Source organism: Haemaphysalis longicornis, unplaced genomic scaffold, assembly GCF_048455015.1.
Source record: "Haemaphysalis longicornis isolate Haplotype H1 unplaced genomic scaffold, Haemaphysalis longicornis Haplotype H1 scaffold_10, whole genome shotgun sequence".
Classification (NCBI taxonomy): Eukaryota; Metazoa; Arthropoda; class Arachnida; order Ixodida; family Ixodidae; genus Haemaphysalis; species Haemaphysalis longicornis.
In genome coordinates, this window is record NW_027526204.1 from 109,224,884 (window position 1) to 109,245,324 (window position 20,441).

At 47.5% G+C, this 20,441-nt stretch overlaps 1 protein-coding gene across 6 annotated transcripts in view; it reads right to left on the minus strand.

Annotated features, from left to right (window-relative positions):
- LOC144159099 (cellular tumor antigen p53-like) overlaps positions 1–19,632 on the minus strand; it is a 58,387-nt gene extending 38,755 nt beyond the window's left edge. The window contains exons 1-5 of one of the 6 annotated variants that reach the window (XM_077690376.1): positions 19,446–19,632; positions 14,081–14,172; positions 10,327–10,446; positions 4,052–4,136; positions 2,036–2,142 (exon numbers count right to left, since the gene is read on the minus strand). In XM_077690376.1, the coding sequence (XP_077546502.1) occupies positions 2,036–2,142; positions 4,052–4,136; positions 10,327–10,446; positions 14,081–14,172; positions 19,446–19,472 (431 nt within the window). In that variant the 5' untranslated portion in view covers positions 19,473–19,632. Of the gene's footprint in view, positions 1–2,035; positions 2,143–4,051; positions 4,137–10,326; positions 10,447–14,080; positions 14,185–18,728; positions 19,381–19,445 lie in introns of those variants that run through there. The other 5 variants (XM_077690375.1, XM_077690377.1, XM_077690380.1 and 2 more) reach the window with 5 other exon arrangements.
- Positions 19,633–20,441: the final 809 nt, after the last annotated feature.

Genomic DNA, 20,441 nt, shown 5'->3' on the forward strand with positions numbered 1-20,441 from the left:
AGGGTATATATTGTACAACCGGTGTACACTTTTATTTAGTTTTGGCATTTCAAGCCGCTTAGGTGACTATTTGTTGTACTGCGATCGTGCAGTAAGCGTCGCCCGAGTTTCCACAGTAGCTCACGTCTAGCAATTGCATTTCGTAGACGGAAAAGCGTTCGCAGATGCGTAGTCGTGCTGCTGACCGCTGTGCTTGTTCGCCCAGCGCAAAAAAGTGCTTCCCGCGCCCTAGTTTTACGCTGTACGGTAAAAATATCAGTTGATTTTATTTCCTTAGTACCTATATTGACTTCGCTGACTCTTCTCCCGCCTTCAAGAGGCCTTATATTTTCCTACTGGCGTACCAGTCAGCGAAGCGTCGCATGTGCAGCGCTTGTGTGAAGCGACCTTGACTTGGAGCTAGATACAGTGTACAAACAAACCAAGTAAAGAAAGGCACATTCTTCCATTCACAAACGTGTCCTGGCTTCGTTTCAACTAAGCGAACGAATTGCGACCAAGCAATTTTTTTTAACCTCCTTGATTGCGACGACCCGCCGGCGGCCGGCGGACGAAACGCTGGGCCGACTGACTCTGTCGGCCGGGGAGCCGTGCAGTAGCGCAGCCGTGGCGCAGCCAATTGCCAGCTCATCCCCTCCTGACGTCACACGAAAACACCACAGAAAATGGGCGAGCGTAAAGAGAGGAGGACAGCGTTTTCGAATTAATTTTTCTACTAAATAAAATCGCGTAAACGCGCCTAGAGTGGTCGAAACATGGCCTGGGGACTCCGGACTACAATTTGCGCTAGTAATCCCGCAATGTTTACATATCACTTCAGTGTCCCTTTAAGTCGAGCAAGTGTTGCTTCAAGGCAGGATGAACTATGTGCACGTCCACCATTTGCACGTAAAAGCAAACGTAGATGGAGGAGCGTATGAGGCAGACTAGATGGAAGATGAACAGAAGCTGGCTTTCACTGGATTGTATCGTGATGTGGATTGGATTGACACGTGCCTGCTCCCAATGTTGCCTTGTAATAATGAAAATCCGCCAAACTAGTAATTTCATGCAATACACAGAAACCCGATTGTTACAATGTTTCTTTACATTTGTTAACAGCTAAAACCCACGACAAACACTTTTAATTCTTGTGAAAAGACAGGGCCATTGATTCTCTCCGGAAAAATCAAGGGTTTTCAAGGACCATTTAAAAATTCCAGGACTTTCCAGGCCTTGAAATTAACACTTCTAAATTCATTCAAGGGTTTTCAAGGTTTTCAAGGACCTGTGCGAACCCTGCCTTTAAACAATGTTTCGAACACCAGCAACAATTTTTTTTTTTTTTGCGGCCGTTACAGATGTGTGCGTGCGTGTACACATGACAGTAATGCTGATCTGGTCCGCACCACTTTGCAAGTTAGGGACGGCCTGCGCGCTGACCCCAAATCTTTTTCTGCGTGCGTTTAATCACGCATGGGGTTGCACAGCGCGTCGGTTGAATAAATTCATCAAAGTTTGATCAAACAAGCTCAGACCACTGAGTCGTCTGGTGAAGCACAGTGGACGTGTTGGACTTCGCGACAGCCGCAGCGAAAATACCGACGTACAAGTGCGCCTTGATTTGTCCTCGAAGGCCACGACACAATGGTTGCTCGGAACTGCAAAGCTCGGTGAGAGTCCCTCATACACAGCCAAACTGATCCAGGCGCAGCCGTGATGATGGCCCCTCACCACTTTCACGAAACAGCTTGCTCCTTTCCAAGCAAGCCTTCACTGCTGCATCCTTCAGCGAGGCATTCAACGCTTGAGCAGCAGAAGAAACTTCTGCCTGACAAGAGGGAGACAAAGAGAGGGAAGCAGCAGGAGAGGGGGGGAAGCTTTAGCGAGATCACCGTCACTCCACATTGACGAAAAGCAGAAAAGAGAAAGACATGGAAAGGAAATCACAGAAGCATGCAGACGGATCTGATATGAGAAGGTGGAAAGGCCGCAATACTTGCACTACGACAGGGTGTGAGCAACACTGCGGCGGAAAAGATGAGAGCGCACATACGTTGCTGGCGGTCCCACGTAAGCAGAGCGCACCGGGTCTTCCTGCTTCACCGGCTGCTGCTCGACCTGCCCCCAAGCATCCTGGTTTAAAACCATCTGAGGGTCCACCTGGAAAGAGTTTCCCCCATGATGAGTGGCAAGAGACAAGCCAGCGCGGTTTAAGTACACCACAGCAGCAGCAACAGCAAACATCGCCACCTCTCCCATCGCGAGGTGTTGCGCGTGAGGTGTTGCAGTACTGATAAGACAAGTTTCCATGCTTCCCAACAAGCGGCTCATCTCTCAAGAGACACAGCTTGGGTAGGTGGGTGCACGTTAGAGAGATTCAGAAAACTTCCTCTAATGTCCCAATTAAATGCTTTAAATTGATTGAATAGGGGGTGAGGAGTTTCAAGTCATATACGAGCCCTGCAATGCTTCCAAAACAATTTGTCCAAACAAACAAAAAAATTTTTGATTTTGCTTTTTTGAGCCTGTGACGCCATACAACTACTACCACACATTTTCATCCGCCCCCTGCCTGTTTACGTCGGATGAAAAAGCCACCACTGGCTCTTTATGTCAACGTTCTGCACAAAACCAAAGCGACCAAAAGGAACGCTTCCTGTTAGCAAGCCATTTCAGTTTCGTGGTAGAACAAAGACACCAGATTCCACCGCCACTGCAATCAAGGTCAAGCGGTTCAGGTGGCAAGGTGCAGAGGATGCCAAGTTTGATCCCCCGCCCGGTCCAAAAACGAATCATCCGTTCAACTCTGCGTCCTCGACGGTGTTCATAAACAACAGAACTACCTATTTTGGCGAGACGGTGTATCGCTTGCCCAATGCCCTTCTTACGAAAGGTTACTGTTCCCATAAATATCGTACGTTCATGGACAGCCTAAGCCTAAAGCTGAAACAATATAACAGCAGACGACAGTTATTGGTGGCATGGCCCTGCCGTGAGAACAGAAAGCTGCAACGAGATAAAGCGTGTTCGAGAGAGCCCTTCACTGCTACCGTGCGAGTCAGCTGGTTTCGTCTGCTACGCTTTTGAGCAACTGTCACGTGTGCACTTTGTGCGACCTACCTTATCCGGGTACCTTTTGTCGCGTCATGCCAATCTTTTTACGTGATGCAAACAGCAAAAGTGAATATAAATCTGGCATCATGACATCTGAAACACATTTGCTAGCTAAGCCATAGATGGCAGTTGGTAACTTTTCTTTTTTCCCCCTGAGAAGCCACTGCAATGTCACACGTACCTAAAAGTAATTTCCGGATAAGCAAAATCAGGCAAAACACGCATGTGCTAGCAGAAAGATCTATCGTGCAGAAGACTGGGCCACACCACCAATATCCGCCGTCTGCTGTTATTTTGTTTCACCTTAGCCCTTTGATGCCCAGTGCTGCTCAGGAGCAACAACTCAAACAATATTTTTTTCCCTCGCACTTGTGGTTTTTTTTTTTTTTTTGACATTTGACCCCACCTATCGACAGACAAAGGATCCAGGACCTTCAAAATTTAAAGAAGAGAGGGCAGCACCTACTTCTGTGTGCTAAAAAAATATTGTTCCCGCGTGTCACCTCGCATCAAGCCCGGGTGGCTCAGTGGGCTAGTGACAGGCAACCGAAATTGCGCAATTTCGTTGCTATTACAAATGATAGCAATAGAAACTACGTTATTGTCTTCACTCGAACCATAAATGATGGTGGTCAGGGTAGCTCGCTTGTTCAAGCGATATGTGCGCCCAGTGTTTCCCAGTGCCCAGTGCGTCCTAGTGTCCGTCCTACTAATGAACCAACATTTTTTCTGACTTCATATTTGTGATGTTGGAAATCCTCTTAGGTGATAAAAAACTTCTCAGACACTTAAAATAATAAAGTTTTGGGCATCAAAGGGTTAGGCTGTGCATGACTGCACATACACATTCAGTACACCTCATATTTGCCTGGCAAAATTTAGCTTCAAGAATGTCAAAGCTCTGTGGGGGGAAGGTGGCAAGCCCCAAAAAGAACCCCACCCACGTGCCACTCACCGGGACAAGATCTTGGGTGTCCACCCCGGCATGTTGCAACAAGTCCTCGACTCGATAGTGTGCCAATCCTTCTTCCTGGGAATCACTGCGAGGGGAGCGAGAGGCAGTGTTATTTCTCTCGTGGTGCAAGTGCAAACGAACAGACACATGACACACGGTGCCTCTTCTGTGCAAACTTCAGCTGGATCCGTGAAAGAAGAGGAAACAGCCTCCCGCGATCCGAGATCGGCAGTATTCCTCAATGTGGCAGCATCTCCCAATGATCTGGGGTGCCTCAACTGTTGCACAAGTTGTTGCAGCATGTGAAAGGCACGGGGGAAGACAGAGGAGGCATTTCCGTCTTGCTTGTCATGTCTTTACAGCCACAGTGAGAGAGAGGGGCATGCCGTGTGCCTCTCCCTCTTCCAAGGGGGTAATTCTGGCACAGTAATTCTCGACAACTGCACATCAATCCCAGTGGAAAACGCGACTACTTGGCAGCTACCCACAAAACTGCAGGGCCCGATGCAACTCTATCAACATGTCCGTCCCGTTTATCCCATCCCGCAAAAGTCACCACGTTTCAAAATGTAGTGCCAGTCTTTGGTAAGCTGAAGGTAGTTCCGATAAACCCAGAACACCACCACGCCCCTCGAAGTTGAGGATGAGGGCAAACGATTGATTGCCTCCTCCAAATCCTTCCCTCAAGAAGACACACATGGCCGTATTGCGAGTCTGCCCTCCCCTCCGTGTGTTTCCTCGACACGGCTCAGTGGATGATACCGCAATGCATTTGCATGCGAAAATCACTTTCAAGGATCTCCTTGGCCGGAAGCTCAAGTGGAGCAGAGATTCAGGATACGGGGGTCTGTCCCATAAACACAAAGTTTCCATTTCCCCCACAGGACAGCCTACAATCACCAATGCACCTGGCGGCCCTCACGGCATTGCAGAAAAACACGCGGGTTGCAGCAAGTTCTCAAGGGCGATTCCACGAGAGAACGAACATGCGGGTATACACGACCATTTTCTGTTCTTTCTTGTTTTTTTTTATGATATATGCGCAAAATATGGAAACCCCGGGAGATAAAGTTTCTTTTCTCCTGAAGTGGTTCTGACAACTGCAGATTTTTTTCAAGTTTGCGTCTGTGTACGTCAAGGAGTGAAAAGGGTGTGTATAAAATGTTTCGAGCCATAAACTAGACCGGAATGCTAATCAATGTAACGCAAATTCGGCGTCCAGCAGCGAACACAAAATTAAAAAATCGTGAAATCGGCACAGACGATAGTTTGTTACTGTTTTTGACGCCCCCTATCTGAATTTCTTCTTTTCTGAAAAACTTCTAAGTCAGACATTTTGTTGGCCATACGTGTCTGATCGCATCAGCAAAAAAAGATGGTGTGTGCAGAGAATCTATAAGTACATAAAAAAATTGAATAACTTCGGCTATTTTTCAGAAATTGCACAAATTCAAAACTCAATATATATAAAAAAAACCCAGATTCGATTTTCTTCAAAATTGCGGAAACAAGACTCCTTTACTTGGAAAACAAAACTGTGGAAAAACATGTTGCATCATTTTGTTCACAACAAAGTTATGAGGGGCCAAACCTGGGGCTCGTGCGATGCGTCTCGGCGCGCCCCGGTAAGTTCCGGCCGCTGTTGCCGGACGTTGCGCAGGTGTACACGAGGTAATTCACAGTCCACTGTCACATCTCGGAATGGTCAATCCCTTTCCAATATTCCCAAATGAAAAACACTATTCTGGAGATTATATATATTTTTTTTGCCTGCCTCTGTTTCCCTAATGTGTTCTTTAACGAGCGAAGTTTCTGGCTGATACCAGCTTAAAAGCGTTCCTTTTGCAAACGCCACTCCTCTTATAGGGAAAGTAAAGAGGGACGCAAAAGAACAGGAAAAGTTTTTCCGGTGGTTCGATCGGGTAGAAGTGGTAGGAATGGTCGAAATTATCACGGCGCTTCGGTCAAAGCATGAGTAAATTACTGAATGGATTTCAGCTTTTCTTCAAAAGATTATTTATTCAAGTAAAAGACACTGGAGTTTGGAAATTGGCTGGAAGGCTACCATGATTAATTATTTACAGACAGGAATACCGAAAAAAAAAAAACGCGCATGGTAATACAACTCAAGTAAAATGTTTGTAATATCTACACCACAGCTCCCTCGGGCGCTCATACAGTCAAGCACACGAAACTGAAAACGGGCAAATGGCAGTGGGCTCACTTTCAGCGGTTCTGGAGACGGTTAAGCGCTGTTTGTTTAGGTATTCCTTCGTGATGGACCACACACGCCAGGACTGGATGCCTCGGATACGTGGCAGATGCTTCCATTCTTCGCGCTTTCCAATGCGAAACTCTTCGATTCCTGCAGATGCGTGAATCAGGGTCACCTTTAGCTTTTGCTTTGCAACTCGGCAATCATTTCGGCTGCTGATCGAATGACGTCGGTGCTGCCTGCCCTCAGGTTGTGTAACGAAGCGTGATGTTTTACAATACCACCAACTCCATCACACGAGTTTTTTCCGTGTCCGGTAGCAGAGAACAGCCACTTCGCAGACGTGTAGTGTGCTCTGGAAAGTTCGTACAGCTGATATTTGTTCTTGAAATGGCTGGCTGCACCGTCACTAACGTAAACAACGTGGCTGTAGACAGGGGCACTTTCATCCAGGCATTCGTGCTCCTTGTGGAGCGCATAGCATGCATGTGCGGTATCGTGTTGCATGTCATCGCTGACTACTGCGAAGCTCTGAACTGATTTTCTCGTAGTTACAACGCACGTAAACAGTGAAACCTGTGTTTTGTGCCAGTGCTACGACTGGACTTCATTTGGCAGAATAACTGTCCAATTTTCAGCAAAGTCAAAGTGCAGTACAATGCTTGATCGCCGTTCGCATCTTTTCGCTTCGTTTATGGCAATGGCCTGGGTGCGCCCAATATATTCATGGGAAATCCACTTGGTGACCCATTTGCCTAGCTTCTTCACGAATGCAGCTGGCGGTAGTCTTCTTTATCAGAGAACCATTTTCCCACACAGCATACGTGACCCCTTCTTCATCCGAAACGCTCAAAGCTGACATGGTAAGGTTGTCGGCCATTGGGCATTGCCGGCACTCGCCCAAGAAACACTGCGCCGATGGTGAGGTGCAAAGTCAAAGCTCATCCTTCGGTCAAATCCCTGTAACGTTTTGCACGGCCAAAGCAGACAGGTCGACATTTGCACAATAAGCGCAGACGCACACTTCGTGCTGGCGTGAGTGCAAGACCCGTTTCGGGCGCAAAGAATAAAACTTCGACAAACCCATCATGACACCAGGATGGGCTTCTTTGTAGACATTGTAAGTCTCCCGTATCGAGTGTGTCATGAAGCACTTTGACACATATTCCCGAGTACCGTTTACGACAACTGACACAACATCTTTCCTGTTTGGGCTCTGCCGCGAGCACCCGAGCTCATCTTTTGTGTAGCACTCCAGCGCCGCTTGCACGTCGGATGGGCTGAGCCTTGACCTTGTGTACAGGTCTGCCGTTGACCACACGCCATTCATAGCGCGCAGCTTTTGACCCTTTATGATCGTGTACTTTGTAGCATTTGGAAGGATATCCTGGATTACTTTTGGCGGTACTTCAGCTGGAAGCAGAGTCAGCAGGCGCAAGCGTTCTTGATAAGATGTCGACGCCTCCAAAGCTTCATTAAGGTTTCGCAGCCAACTGGTGCACATGTGGCAGTCCTCCTTCGGAAGGGCGGCATTGCTCGAGTTCCCGTAGGCGGTGCTTAGACTTGAATGCATTTCTTCAACGATGACCTTTTCAATTTCAGCGCGTTTCCTTTTTGCGTAGGATTTTCGGCTGCGTGGAGGTAGAGGAGAAGGCGGTTTCAATGGTGAAACTTCGTAAAGTTGAACATACCTGTTCACTTAGAGGACTGCTTCATCTTCTTGGCGAAATGTATCGTCGGCTTCGTCAGGAGAACCTCCAGGAGAACACTGAAGTTCAGTCAGGCGACGAAAGCAGTGCTGGCCGATTTCATCACTGCCATCAATGTCATGGCGCAGACGTTTCCGCAAAGATTCAATGTCTAAATCTTTCACGCTGGGGAAGTTTTTTTGTCGAAGTATCTTCTTGCAGACGTGTAAGTAATCCGCACAAAGTCTCCTCTCGGAGCTGTGAACTTGGTACATTTCTTGCGCGCACCTGGCAGCAGCCACCCCCGATCAACTTGCTCAGTTCAGTTTTGGACGGGAATGAACTGTGGGTGAGTGAACGGGTCACATTTTTTTTTATGAACAACATCCGCTAGGTTTCCCCCGCTACATCTATCAGGAGAGGAGTGTGCTGGTAGTCGAACAAGCAAATACGCGCACAAATACACGTGTGAACACTTAGGCACACACAAAAGCATCCCCCCATGGAAAGAAAAAAAAAAAATTAAGGGAAGGAGTCAAAAGCAAACAAAAATATGGCAAGAGTCAAGCAAAGGGAAGCATCCGTTGAGAGCCCATCAACCAATGAGTTGAAGGCCAGAAAAAGATGGGGCAGTAGCCCCTCCCCGTCCGCAATTTTCGTACGCAAGCGTAGAAAAATAGTTAGTACGCTTCACCCTTGTGGTATGTGACTAAACAATAAATATACGGCAATAATATGACAACAGACCGGAATTTAGTAATACATCAAGCAGCCAGGCACCCAATCGCACCCGATTCACATTCTAGCAAGATAGGTTCGTGCGAACGTGGCATCTCCGAAAAGCCTGCTACGGCCTCGTAAGCCGTGGTGCAGGTGTTTGTTTCCTGGTTAGTTATTTTAGATGCGACGGCATCTCATTCACTCGCCTTGTCCCTCCATACGCCGTCGTCGTTGTCCGTCCACACCCCTCCCCCATTCTCCTTGCCACGCGTGCTGCGCTCTCCGCCGCTCACCCCCTCTTCTTTCCAATAGCGAACACTCTCTCGCGAGGGGCATTGGATTAGATTCGATTGGATTGGCTTGGATTGGATTAAAGTGGATTGTGTTGCGTCATAGCCGCACCACGTTGCGTCTAGCCGCGGCAGGGGGTTCACAGCATGTTTCACGTGATGCGAGAATCAACGTAACGGAAACAACAACGGAACCCCCTATGCGTCGCATCTACACAGGGGTTCCCACGAGGGGAGGTGGGAGTAATTTTTTTAAGGTCGTTCTCTCACGTTTGCCTCAAAGAAGGCGGTGCGAAACTCTGTGCTGACGCCTGCGCACCACGCACCGCCAGCGGAAATGCGCCCGTCGGGGTGAGGAACTGATTAGGGTCTGAAGGTCAATCCATACCCTCCCTTGTAACCGCCCGGGCGCCATCTGTTTCGGACGCCTGCGCATCGGAGGAACCTTTGTTTTTTTGGTTTGCATCCAGCAAAACACTGGCGCTGTAAAGGAGTGCTTTTGAGCTGGTATCGGCCAGAAACTTGGCTCGTTAAAGAACTGTCACAAACTCGGGCGTACGACGCCTAAAGGTGCCGTATAAACTTTCCATTCTTTTTTACAGCGCCTAATTCTCGTTACAGTCGTCCGATTCATACAGTTCGGTTCTATTCGCCCCGAGAAAATGCTGGAACTCTCTCGAACGAAGAGGCGGTAACGCGACCACTCGCCGGCAAGAAAACACCAAAATAAAAGCTCCGCCGCTCAGCTTACACCAAAGCTTCGAGTTCTTCCGAGGGGGCACGCGTGGCCTTGCCAGTGCTAAAGTGCGCCAATGATTCTAGAAGGGAGAAAGTGGGAAGTTATTCGCTGACGGCGGCGGGAGTGTGGTGCGTTGTGCCCTCTCTCTCTGCACCGGCGCGGTTATAAAAAGAGAAGCCAGCTACGTTTGGACGTCGTGATGTGACAACGGTACCTGCCAGTTTGTGCACCACACCATCGGCGACCTGGAGGACTCCAACGTACTCCCGGGCCTCGAATCACCGTGATCGTCTCGGACAACCTGGCCTACGACAAAGCCACGCTTCCCAGGTAGCCGAATCGCCTCCGACAGCGGTGCATCGTCTGGCCCGGTTGGTGATGTCTATCGTATGCATCGAACTGTTCGTATTTTTTCTTTTTAGTTAACTGCTCCACTTCATAATATCCATTTGTTAACGCTCCTGATTGTATCATTTTGTCTAATTTTGAACCGTTTCTTGCATTTGAATTCGACCTAAGTTGTCTGTCCTTATCGATTCGTTACCTCGTGCTAGTGCAGTGTTTTGCCTGTCTAAATATAAGTATTTGTGCTGTTTTCGTGCACGGCTCTGGCTTATTCTTACCGCTCTGGTTGGTGAAAGCCGCACATCGGACGGTCACCCCCTTTGTCGCCTGTGCCCTGCAGATTCGGTGGGGTTGTTGGCACGCTTAAATCACCTCCCCAAATCCTCTGGCAGTGATCCCTATTAAAGAGACGGTGACAAGGACACACTAGGGAAACAGAAGCAGGCAAAAAAAAAAAAAAAAAAAAAATCTCCAGATTAGTGTTTTTCGTTTGGGAATATTGGAAAGAGATTGACCGTTCCGAGATGTGACAGTGGACTGTGAATTACCTCTTGTGTACACCCACGCAACGCCCGGCAACAGCGGCCGGAACCTAGGGTTTTTTTTTAGGATGTTCGCGGATGTTGCGACACGGAGAGGCTCGTCATTTTACTTGGCGACTTTCATTGCGTGTGTTCCGCGCAAGACAAAAGTATATTGTCGCTGACTTTGCGCTGAAAGACGTGGCCTTGGCAGTAGCGGTACCGTTAGCTATACACACTTCCAGGGCAGCAGTCATGCGCGTCTCGACAGAGTGTATGTTTCGGCAGAGATTCTGCCGGAGTGTGATAGCTACCGAGTCTCCCCTGTTTCCTTCAGCGATCACTGCCTTGTGCCCATAACCGTTGGTAGGAGTGCAAAACCAGGCAACGCGTTCTGTGGGGGGCTTTGGAAGCTTAACTCTTTCCCTACCGCCGGCGAATTGACCAATTTTTAGGGGTCCAAGAAAACATTTTTTTCCCACTAAAAAAATTGGTTAGGCACTAATTACAGGAACACTAAATGCAGATTATTTAACAGCCTTTCCAATAACATCACTTTTTTAAATGTTTTTATATATCATAGTTATGAAAAAAATATCAAAATCAAAATTTTTCTCAAGTTGTCGAAAAATAATGATAAAAAAGGTGTTGTGTATATCAAACCACCGGTAGTAGAAAAAAATTAGGATATACATTTTGTAGGGAAACATTTCAAAAACACGCCCTAGAATAAAATGTCGACTTGCGCGGAACAGTTTGTCAGATATAAAAAAAATTTAGCACGCACGGTGCTCGTGTCATGCGGTGAAGCCCAACCTCCAATTCAAAATGCCATTTCGGGTGGTTCCCTGGAATAAATCTGGCGGTTAGACATTATCAGAGGCACCAATTTGCCCCCACATAAAGTAAAAACATCCTGTCAATGACTGACTTTGCCTTTACAGTGAGCACAATATTTGGGACAAGCACGCGATGCGGAAAAAAACGGGCATGAAGTTGAAAACAGAACGCCGTGGTTGATGCTTGTTGACGTTCACGGTCAGTTATCTCTCAAAACATAAAGCTGAGCTTCATTATCATCTTCTTACTCGCAATTGTAGCCTTGGTCGCAAAAATAAGGTACGATGCGCTAGAACCGTGCCCTGCGATCTTTGGCCTAGCAGCAGTTGCGCGATGAAAAAGATCAGCACAATGAACCTCCTCTATTGCAGCGCCACCTAAAAATTTTCAAATGAAACAGTACAAAAACTCATCGGAGACTCCGTCCGAATAGACAGTTCAACTAACCAGCAACATTAGACACCCAGATACACCCTTGCATGGAAACGAAACTGGAAGGCGAACAGCTGGCAGTGTAAGGCCGGTTTGAAGCGCTGTCCTCAGCGGAACAGATATCTGGCGACTGGGTGTGATCTTTTGACTTGCATCTGAAGTTCTTATCGCAGAAATCGGGTTAGGGTGGGGGGATATCAGGAGTGGCGTGCTTTGTTCGAGGATCAGTCGCGGACGCTCCAGGCGCCATGGCAGGTGGCCTTGAAGTTGGGTAACTGCGTAGTAGCGCTAAATATGAATTTCGCGATGCAGAAACGAAACCAAAACTGTTGTAAACTGTTCGCGAATGGTCCTGGGGTAAGTAGAACTACCACAGAATTTAGAACGTGCGCAAAGCAGGGGTGAGACAGCGGAATCAGTTTTGGGAGCAGTTTCTGGAGCAGAAAAATCTCTATTTTGGAGCAGAAGACCTTTGATTTGGAGCAGAACATTTATTATGCCAGCTTAGGAGCCTAAAAAATCGACTTTTGGCAACTCGGGAAAGAAGAGTGCACTTTTTAATCGGTTTTGAACGTGCATAACACTGAAACAGCCTTTCAATAAAGTTTTTTTCTACCAGAGTATAACAAGATATACGAACTGCACTACATTTTGCAAACCACTTAGTTCTTGGCCTCTATGCATAGATAGCGTGGAGTTCATTTGAAAATATCGAATTTAAAAACTAAGCAATCGTAAGGCACTTTTATTATCATGTGGATGCCGAAATTATTTTTTGTAATCCCAGACTCGGTTTTACGCACAACTGCAGAGCGACGGCAAAAAGTTGCGCAAAAGGAGGTGACAGTCGTCGCACCCCTCTAGCCCTCCCATTTCAATCTCCCAAGTGCAAGTTCACTATGATCGTAATTTGATTAACGTTTGCATGTTTAGCCACCTCCCTTTTGACATTAAATTTCACTTCAGATAGATGGACCATTATCACTAGCGTGCAATAGTAGCCCGTCCCGCTATCCGACACTGCTGGAAAATTTTGCGGTGAGGTAGCCTGCGCCGCCACTTCTCAACGTCGATCGTCCCATTCCCGCCACTCGCAAACTCGCTGTCAAAGGCAGCAATAACTCAGCGTTTCATAACACCGCAATGAGTCCGAAATTCCACTTCAAGCGCGCACCGTGCCTCATACTCAAGGCCGAAACACGACGAATTCGCTGGCACCACGCTGTTTTTGATGCGCAACTTCACACAACAGACCAACCTACTAAATGTAAACTCTGCCACCCGCATATCCAAAACCATGGTAGAAGTCGACAAAGAGCACTCTGCCTGAACCACGAGCAACTACTTCGCCCGGTGGCCACATTTTCCAATCTTCACCACACCGATGTGGCTCCGCCAAGTAATGTCGTTCCAGAGATACGGTGCTCCGAAAATTGCCGTTTTTTCATCAACTTGCACAAGTCATTTGCCGCCTCAGTACATAGAAGTATTTTTTCTACAGGACTTTGCAATGGATTTCGATGGGAATACTTTAAAAACATAGAATACAACACGTGCAACCCGACATTCGACTTTCGAAAAACTACCCCGGGGACAATTTTATGCGGTTTTTTTATTGAATGATCAATCAATTGATGCTTTACAAACAGCATCACATTGGGGATGCTGGAGAAGTATGCCGTCAGTAGGCATTTTTCCCCACTGAAAATAACGGATGCGTTAAAATCCTTGGCTGTCATACGCTTATGGAGCAGTTTGGCGCATTTATCGAAATTTTCAAGCCTTTGGAGCAAGCAGCCTGGCGCAGGAAAACAAATTTGTATCAAAACTGCGCAATATGCGCAGCTGTCTCACCCCTGGCAAAGGCAATAAAACTGCCTAAAAACATAAAGTAGCTTTGCAACCAGGCACTGCTTGACACGTTCAGCCTATTTCTGGGAATATTACTGTCAGAGCGCGAACCTGACGATTGAAAATCGTTCGCTGGTTCACCATTCACGCCCTGATAGCAAAAAACAAACACTGGTGCAGAGTAATTACGAGTGGCACGCATTCTTTGTTGGTAGCAGTGACGCGCGATGACCACGCCCCTTTTCCGCACCCAGGTAACAAATAACAAACGTTCGAAGCAAACGGGTACAAGGTGCTGGGTGAGCACCTTAGAAGCGGGAGAAGGGGGAAGGGGGGAGGGGGGGGGGGGGGGAGAAAGGCAAAACAAATAAAAAAGCACTGCACTCACATACTGCCAGGCCAGACGTCCAGGAAGACTTCCTGCATGGTGTTCGGGGTCAGCTCGACCAGCGGTGGAGTGCCCTCGAAGCCGTTGTTGTCCTGCAAGAGGCCCTGCTGTGCCTTTAACACACTCGCCCCGTGAAAGCGGAAATTAGGGGACACACATCTTCAGGTGACCAGGTTTGACTGTGGAGATTAACGAGCTGAAGCCACACCTGGGCAATGAGGAGGGCTCCGGATTAATTTTCGACTATCTGGGGATCTCCCACGTTCACCAAAATCTCGACAAGCGGGCGTGTTTACTTTACGTCTCCACCCGAGAACCAGCCACCGCGGCTGGGATCGAATCCGCGTCCTCGAGCTTGGCAGTGCAATTAGCAACTGAGCCAGCGCGGGGTGGGTCTCGGGGTGAACAGGTGCTGAAGGCACATGACACAACAAGACACAAACAGAACTCTACAGACAACACACTCATTGGTAGCGATGCCACAGTTTCTGTGAAACGCGTTTTTGTAAGTATTTTGCAAAATGTGAAGCTTTCATACCTCATTTGCTATCACGAATAATCAAAACCAGCCCCTACACACCAGCTATCACCATCGCCTTTAAATGATTTTACTGTTTGTCTGACTTGCACGGCTTAATACCTACTTTTTTGTGGTGATCATCTTTGTTTGGCGCTCCTTGGCCCAGTTGGCCTGGTGCCACAAAAATACAACCATCATCATCATGCTTCAAGTACCCGGCTCGTTAAATCCCTGACAGGTAAGTGATCCTATTTCTCTACTATCAACTTCACATTCTCATTTCATTTACTGTGCCTTGAAGGTACGAAGGCGTTACAAAACATGTATGCGTGAAAGGTTACCATAAATAACCCTAGAAAGAGGAAGACTTAAAAAACACAAAACAAAAACAAAAGATGTGAATTAACCCAAGTATTTCTCAATAGCAGTTCTAAATGCAGACAGATCGGTTATGTTAGCAATTTTCAGTGGTGAAACTGACCGTCTGTACTAGGACAGAATAGAATGATTGATTGTAGGGTTTAACGCGCCAACACAACGCAGGCGATGAGGCGCGCCGTAGTGGAGGGCTCCGGATTAAGTTTGACAACCTGGGGATCTTTAACGTGCACCGAAATCTTGTACACATGGGCGTTCTTGCTTTTCGCCTCCATCAGGAAAGCGGCTGCCGTGGCCAGGAATCGGTAAAATAGAAAGGAGAGCTTGTGTTTGTCACAGGCTCCTTAGAGCTTTCACTATAATGTTCCATTTGAATCGAAATAAGTGAAAATTCATTTCAATGGATGCACCCTCCTCTTGGCAAAGAAAAGAGCACACTGACTAATTAGTACGGTTAGCAGGCACTCCTATCACCATGCAATGCAGCAATAAGTTTTTTTTTCAACTACCCTGCTGTTAGGCTTTGAATGGTTAGTTTCGCATCGTAAAAACCGATATTCCCTTAAGGAAAACTGAAGTGAATTACAGTTATTTGACCCGTGTAAAATGTGTACAGCATATCCTGTTCTTTATTTTATAGTTTTTTTTTTTTGCAGCAACAAATAATAGTTTGAGTGATTCCCTTCAGTATCCCCCAACCACATGAACTATACAAACATGCCAGCTACTAAAGTTCATCCCCCCCCACCCCCAACCCCTCCAAGCAAGCCAATGACAATTTTTCCTTTATGCGGTGAACAGTAGTGTGCCCAGCTTTTTTCTTATACATTCCTTGGCATTGCACTGATACTCTACCAATACCAAATTCATAAAAAAATATGGCACTTTCATTGCTTTTTTCCCTCTCATACTTCATCTTAATATGCGGCAAACTTCAAAACACGAAAATACATGATCGTGGCAATGCTCGTTTTTCATAAGATTGGTGCTTACATTTTTTCTTTTTGCGTGTGTTTGATACAGGGAAAAAGTGCTAAAGATAGGACAAGGAGTGATTCATGTACACATTTTGCACCAGGATGTTGCAGTCTTAAACAAAAGGGTAAGCAATGAAGACGACAAAGAACAAGGCGCAGACAATTCAATGAAATTGACAGCACAGAAGTCCCTTCCCAGCTCTAATGGCAGCTCTGACACCACAACCAGCACTATGAACATGCAACTTGAAGGGGGCACTGGATTGATTTTTAATTCAGGACGTCATGCTACAACTAAAACACCACATAGTAGATGCTCGATTCAGTTCCACACATAACACCAAGGCGATCTTGGGCCTCAATTTAACGCGAGCGTTCGACTCAGTTAGCCACTCGGCAATCCTGGAAGGAGTAGCCGCGGCTGGAGTCGGTGCGCGAGCATACAACTACATTTGTAATTTCCTCACGGGTCGAACAGCCACACTCACCCTTGGACAACTGACTACACCCCCGATCCCCCTCGGTAGCAAAGGTACCCCCCAAGGATCAGTTCTTTCCCCCTTTCTTTTTAATATGGCCCTACGAGGTCTACCCCCGCTCCTCAACGCCATCCCTGACCTACACCACAGCATATACGCCGACATCACGTTATGGGTTACTAGAGGATCTGACGGTCACATTCAAGATACCCTCCAAACGGCAACTGATGTCGTCGAAGCGCATGCTGCCTTTCGTGGTCTGTCCTGCTCCCCAACAAAATCAGAGCTTCTTCTATACAGACCTAAAAGATCAGGAAAACAACCACCTTCCCCACTCTCCCTCATCCAAATCACTACCTCTAACGGCCAACCCATCCCAATAGTTGACTGCATCAAGATTCTAGGTCTCCGTATACAGGCAAACGTATATAACGTAGATACTCTCCGTGCCCTAGAAAAAGGGGTTTACCAGACTACACGACTCATCTCTCGCATAGCTACCAAACATCAAGGAGTAAAAGAAAACAATCTAATGCGTCTCGTACAAGCCTTTGTCATCAGTCGTATAGCATACATCACCCCCTTCCTAAACCTCAAAGTCAGCGAAACGCACAAAATTGAAGCTATGATACGTAAATCTTACAAGCAGGCCCTAGGTCTCCCCGTTACACTCTCAACAGACAAACTACTCTCGCTCGGTCTACACAATACATTAGACGAAATTATCGAAGCCCAGCGGGTCTCGCAATTCGAGCGACTCACGAGGAGTGACACTGGACACCACATTCTTCAGAGTCTTGGTCTCAGTCACCCCACTATCTCTGACACGCACGTCGACATTCCCACAGTCATTCGAGACCAACTGGTAATCCACCCCCTCCCTAAACACATGCACCCGATTCATAACGAGGAAAGGCGCCGAGCGAGAGCACAGGCTTTACACAAGCAACAATCCTCCAACCCACAAGTAGCCTACGTGGACGCTGCAGAATACTCAGGACGCGAAGCCATGGCAGCGGTCGTAGTTGATTCATCTCTCCGAACACTAGCCGCCCTCTCCTTCCCTACTCAATGTCCAACCGTAGGCGAAGAAATGGCTATCGCTCTTGCCATTATTTCCAGCCCTAAGGTTACTACTATAATAAGCGACTCCAAATCGGCCATTACCAAATTACTCCAACGGGCGAGTTGACCCCCGAACTTTACGCCTACTCCTGCAGGCACGCCAATTCCCGAAACGAAAAATATACATTGTTTGGGCACCGGGCCACTCCGAACTCCCAGGAAATGAATTGGCACACGAGGTTGCTCGAGAACTGGTAATCCGAGAGCCCAGTGACGCTGCAGAATCTCCTCCACCATTCTCCCATAGGGACCGCCTCCTGACCTACCGATCGGTACTCGATCACTACCGGCTGTCCAGAGCTCACTTCCCACCACCCAACCCCTCCCTCTCCCGCCGCCACGCTGTTGTATGGCGCCAACTTCAAACATCCACATTTCCCACCCCTGCCCTCCTATCACTCTATTACCCCGAGTTACACTCTAACCGATGCCCTCTTTGCCATAAATACGCAGACCTATGACATGTGATTTGGTCCTGTGAAGAAAAACCCCTCCAAACTCTTAAAAAGCACCCCATTTTATTACAAATTACGAACGAGGAGCAGTGGGAGGCCGCGCTGCTCAGCACAGACCCTATGACCCAGGTCTCACTAGCCCAGGTGGCCGAAGACGCCGCAGAGATCTACATGAATCCTGCCGTCGCCGGAAGGACACTGAAGTCGACCTGAAAACGGTCCCACCCGTGGCAACAATAAAGTTTCATCTGATCTGATCTGTAAACAAATGCTTAGGCCACATCGGGAACTTTTCTTTTTGTGCGTGGCCAATTTACATGCATTTTAAAAAGGACGGAATGCGTCTGAAAGAGGCAATTTCTTACCACACTACTGATTTCATATTGGCTATGAAAACATGTTGGCAAATCGTAGGGCTAAGTTTAGTGGATTGCTAGCCCGTTTGACCTGTACAACCCATGCATGAGTCAATAAAATTAATATTAAGCATAAAGTAGGGGAAAAGATTTTATGGCGAAATGCCGGAGAGGAAGCCTGGCTCACAGCTTTACAAAGGAATTCAACCAAATGTCAATTAACTTTTCAGTTGTGAACTGAGTATTTAAACCTTTGGCCACTGTTCTTCGGGTCAGAAAAAATTCACAGCAGAGTGTGAACACGCCAACTACTTTCTGGCATGAAAGAACGTTTTAGAACTGTAAATAATAAGTTTACCTGAGGCGTCGTCGGAGTTTTCTACTGGGCCGTTTTTAACAGGTGTCAACGATTTGTGGCAACTGATCCTTTCGAAACAACTCAACAACAAAAAACTTTCGCGTCTCCATTACTGAAATAAGTTTCTTTCGTCTTTCTTTCGTCACGCAAACGAATGCACCAGATATTAAACTGAACAGGTTTAGGCTGAGCAGGTTTTCAAATCTCCACTTACGATAACCGACGACAGACAAACGTTCGGATAAAAACATCACACGCCGCCGACTGTGGCAACGCGATCGGTAATCTTGTAGGCACCCTGAACGCGTATTCAAACTACAAAGTGCCAAAGTATTTACTTGACAAGCGCGCCACAACGAACGTTAACCACGCGGGCTGTTACAATTTTGCACCGCGCGCTCACTCGGAAGCGCCGAAACAAAGTACTGCTAGGCCTACGCGCACCTGGCGACTTTGCCGGCGTGTGATGCAACCGATCGCGTAAAATTTTCAACAGCACAAAACCCGCGCTCTTCCCGATGCGTGCACGTGCTCGATGCACCTGCCAGTTTTTAAACTACACGCGATGCACGCGCTGTCACGCCAAAACTGTTGCTCGTGCTGTCAAAAGCACACGTGAGACATGGCGATGGATGCGGTTTTTGTTTTTATACACGGAACACATGCACCGTTGGAATCGCTGGCGGCAAAAGTGGAGGTAAGTGGTACATCACTTACTTCTACGGTTCCAGACAAGCTCTCCATCGTGCAGCGGAAGATGGATTCGTTTCAATTAAGTCAGGGGAGCTAAACCAAGAAGTACAGCGGCGCACCGGGCCGCAGAAAGCAGTGCCCGGGTGCCTGTTTCATGCACTGCAGCCTGTCGAGTCGTGAACCTGTCCAGCGGCAGTGGCGGCAACACGGCAACAGCGCAACAGCAGCCGAAGCCGTAGCACAGTGGCCAAGGGGGCAAAATTGACGTCACAGCATGCAATGTGATGTAACGTCATAGAGTAACGCAGCGTTTTGGGGGGGAATTGGGTAATAAAGGGACTTTAAAGCTTTAAAGGGACACTGAAGTGAATTTGTCAAGCTCCCGTTTTTGCTTGCACTGCGTAGACTGGCTCAAATTAGCACACTTTTCATCGTTTATCCGGTTGACAAATCGGTAATTATTTTACAAAGCGCGAAAGAAGAAAAACTACCATGCGCGGTTTGCGGCGGCCGCACCAACTAAGGCTGTGACGTTGGGAGGAGGGGCGCCGTGATTGGACGATGCCCAAGGAATCACACAAGTTTCGGTTTCGGTTTCGGTTCTGTAAAACATAACCAATGGCGTTGTTGGACCGCGCTTCTGCCATGTTGTCGGCTGTAAAATGCACAAGATAAGCCTCCCAGGACGGCTTGTAGTCGTAGCATTTACTAGCCGAGACCTACGCAGTGCATGAACGCCCTCCGCGTACCCGCAGACGCCCAAATGTCATGCGCTTTTCCCCCTTTTTTGGAGCTTGCCTCCCTCATGCCTGTATCGTAAAAAGCGCGTTCGCACCAGGCCAAGGGTCTTTGGAAAAAATTAGCAGTGGCTTAGCTCGGCTATGCCAGGATATACGTAGCGCGAGCTGAGGTTCAGCTGGTTATTCTTAGCTTTCCTGGTTGTCTGGGATTATCTTGATTATCATACTTACTGCTGCTTCAATTACACACACACGGCATACGCGTTATGTGACACATGTA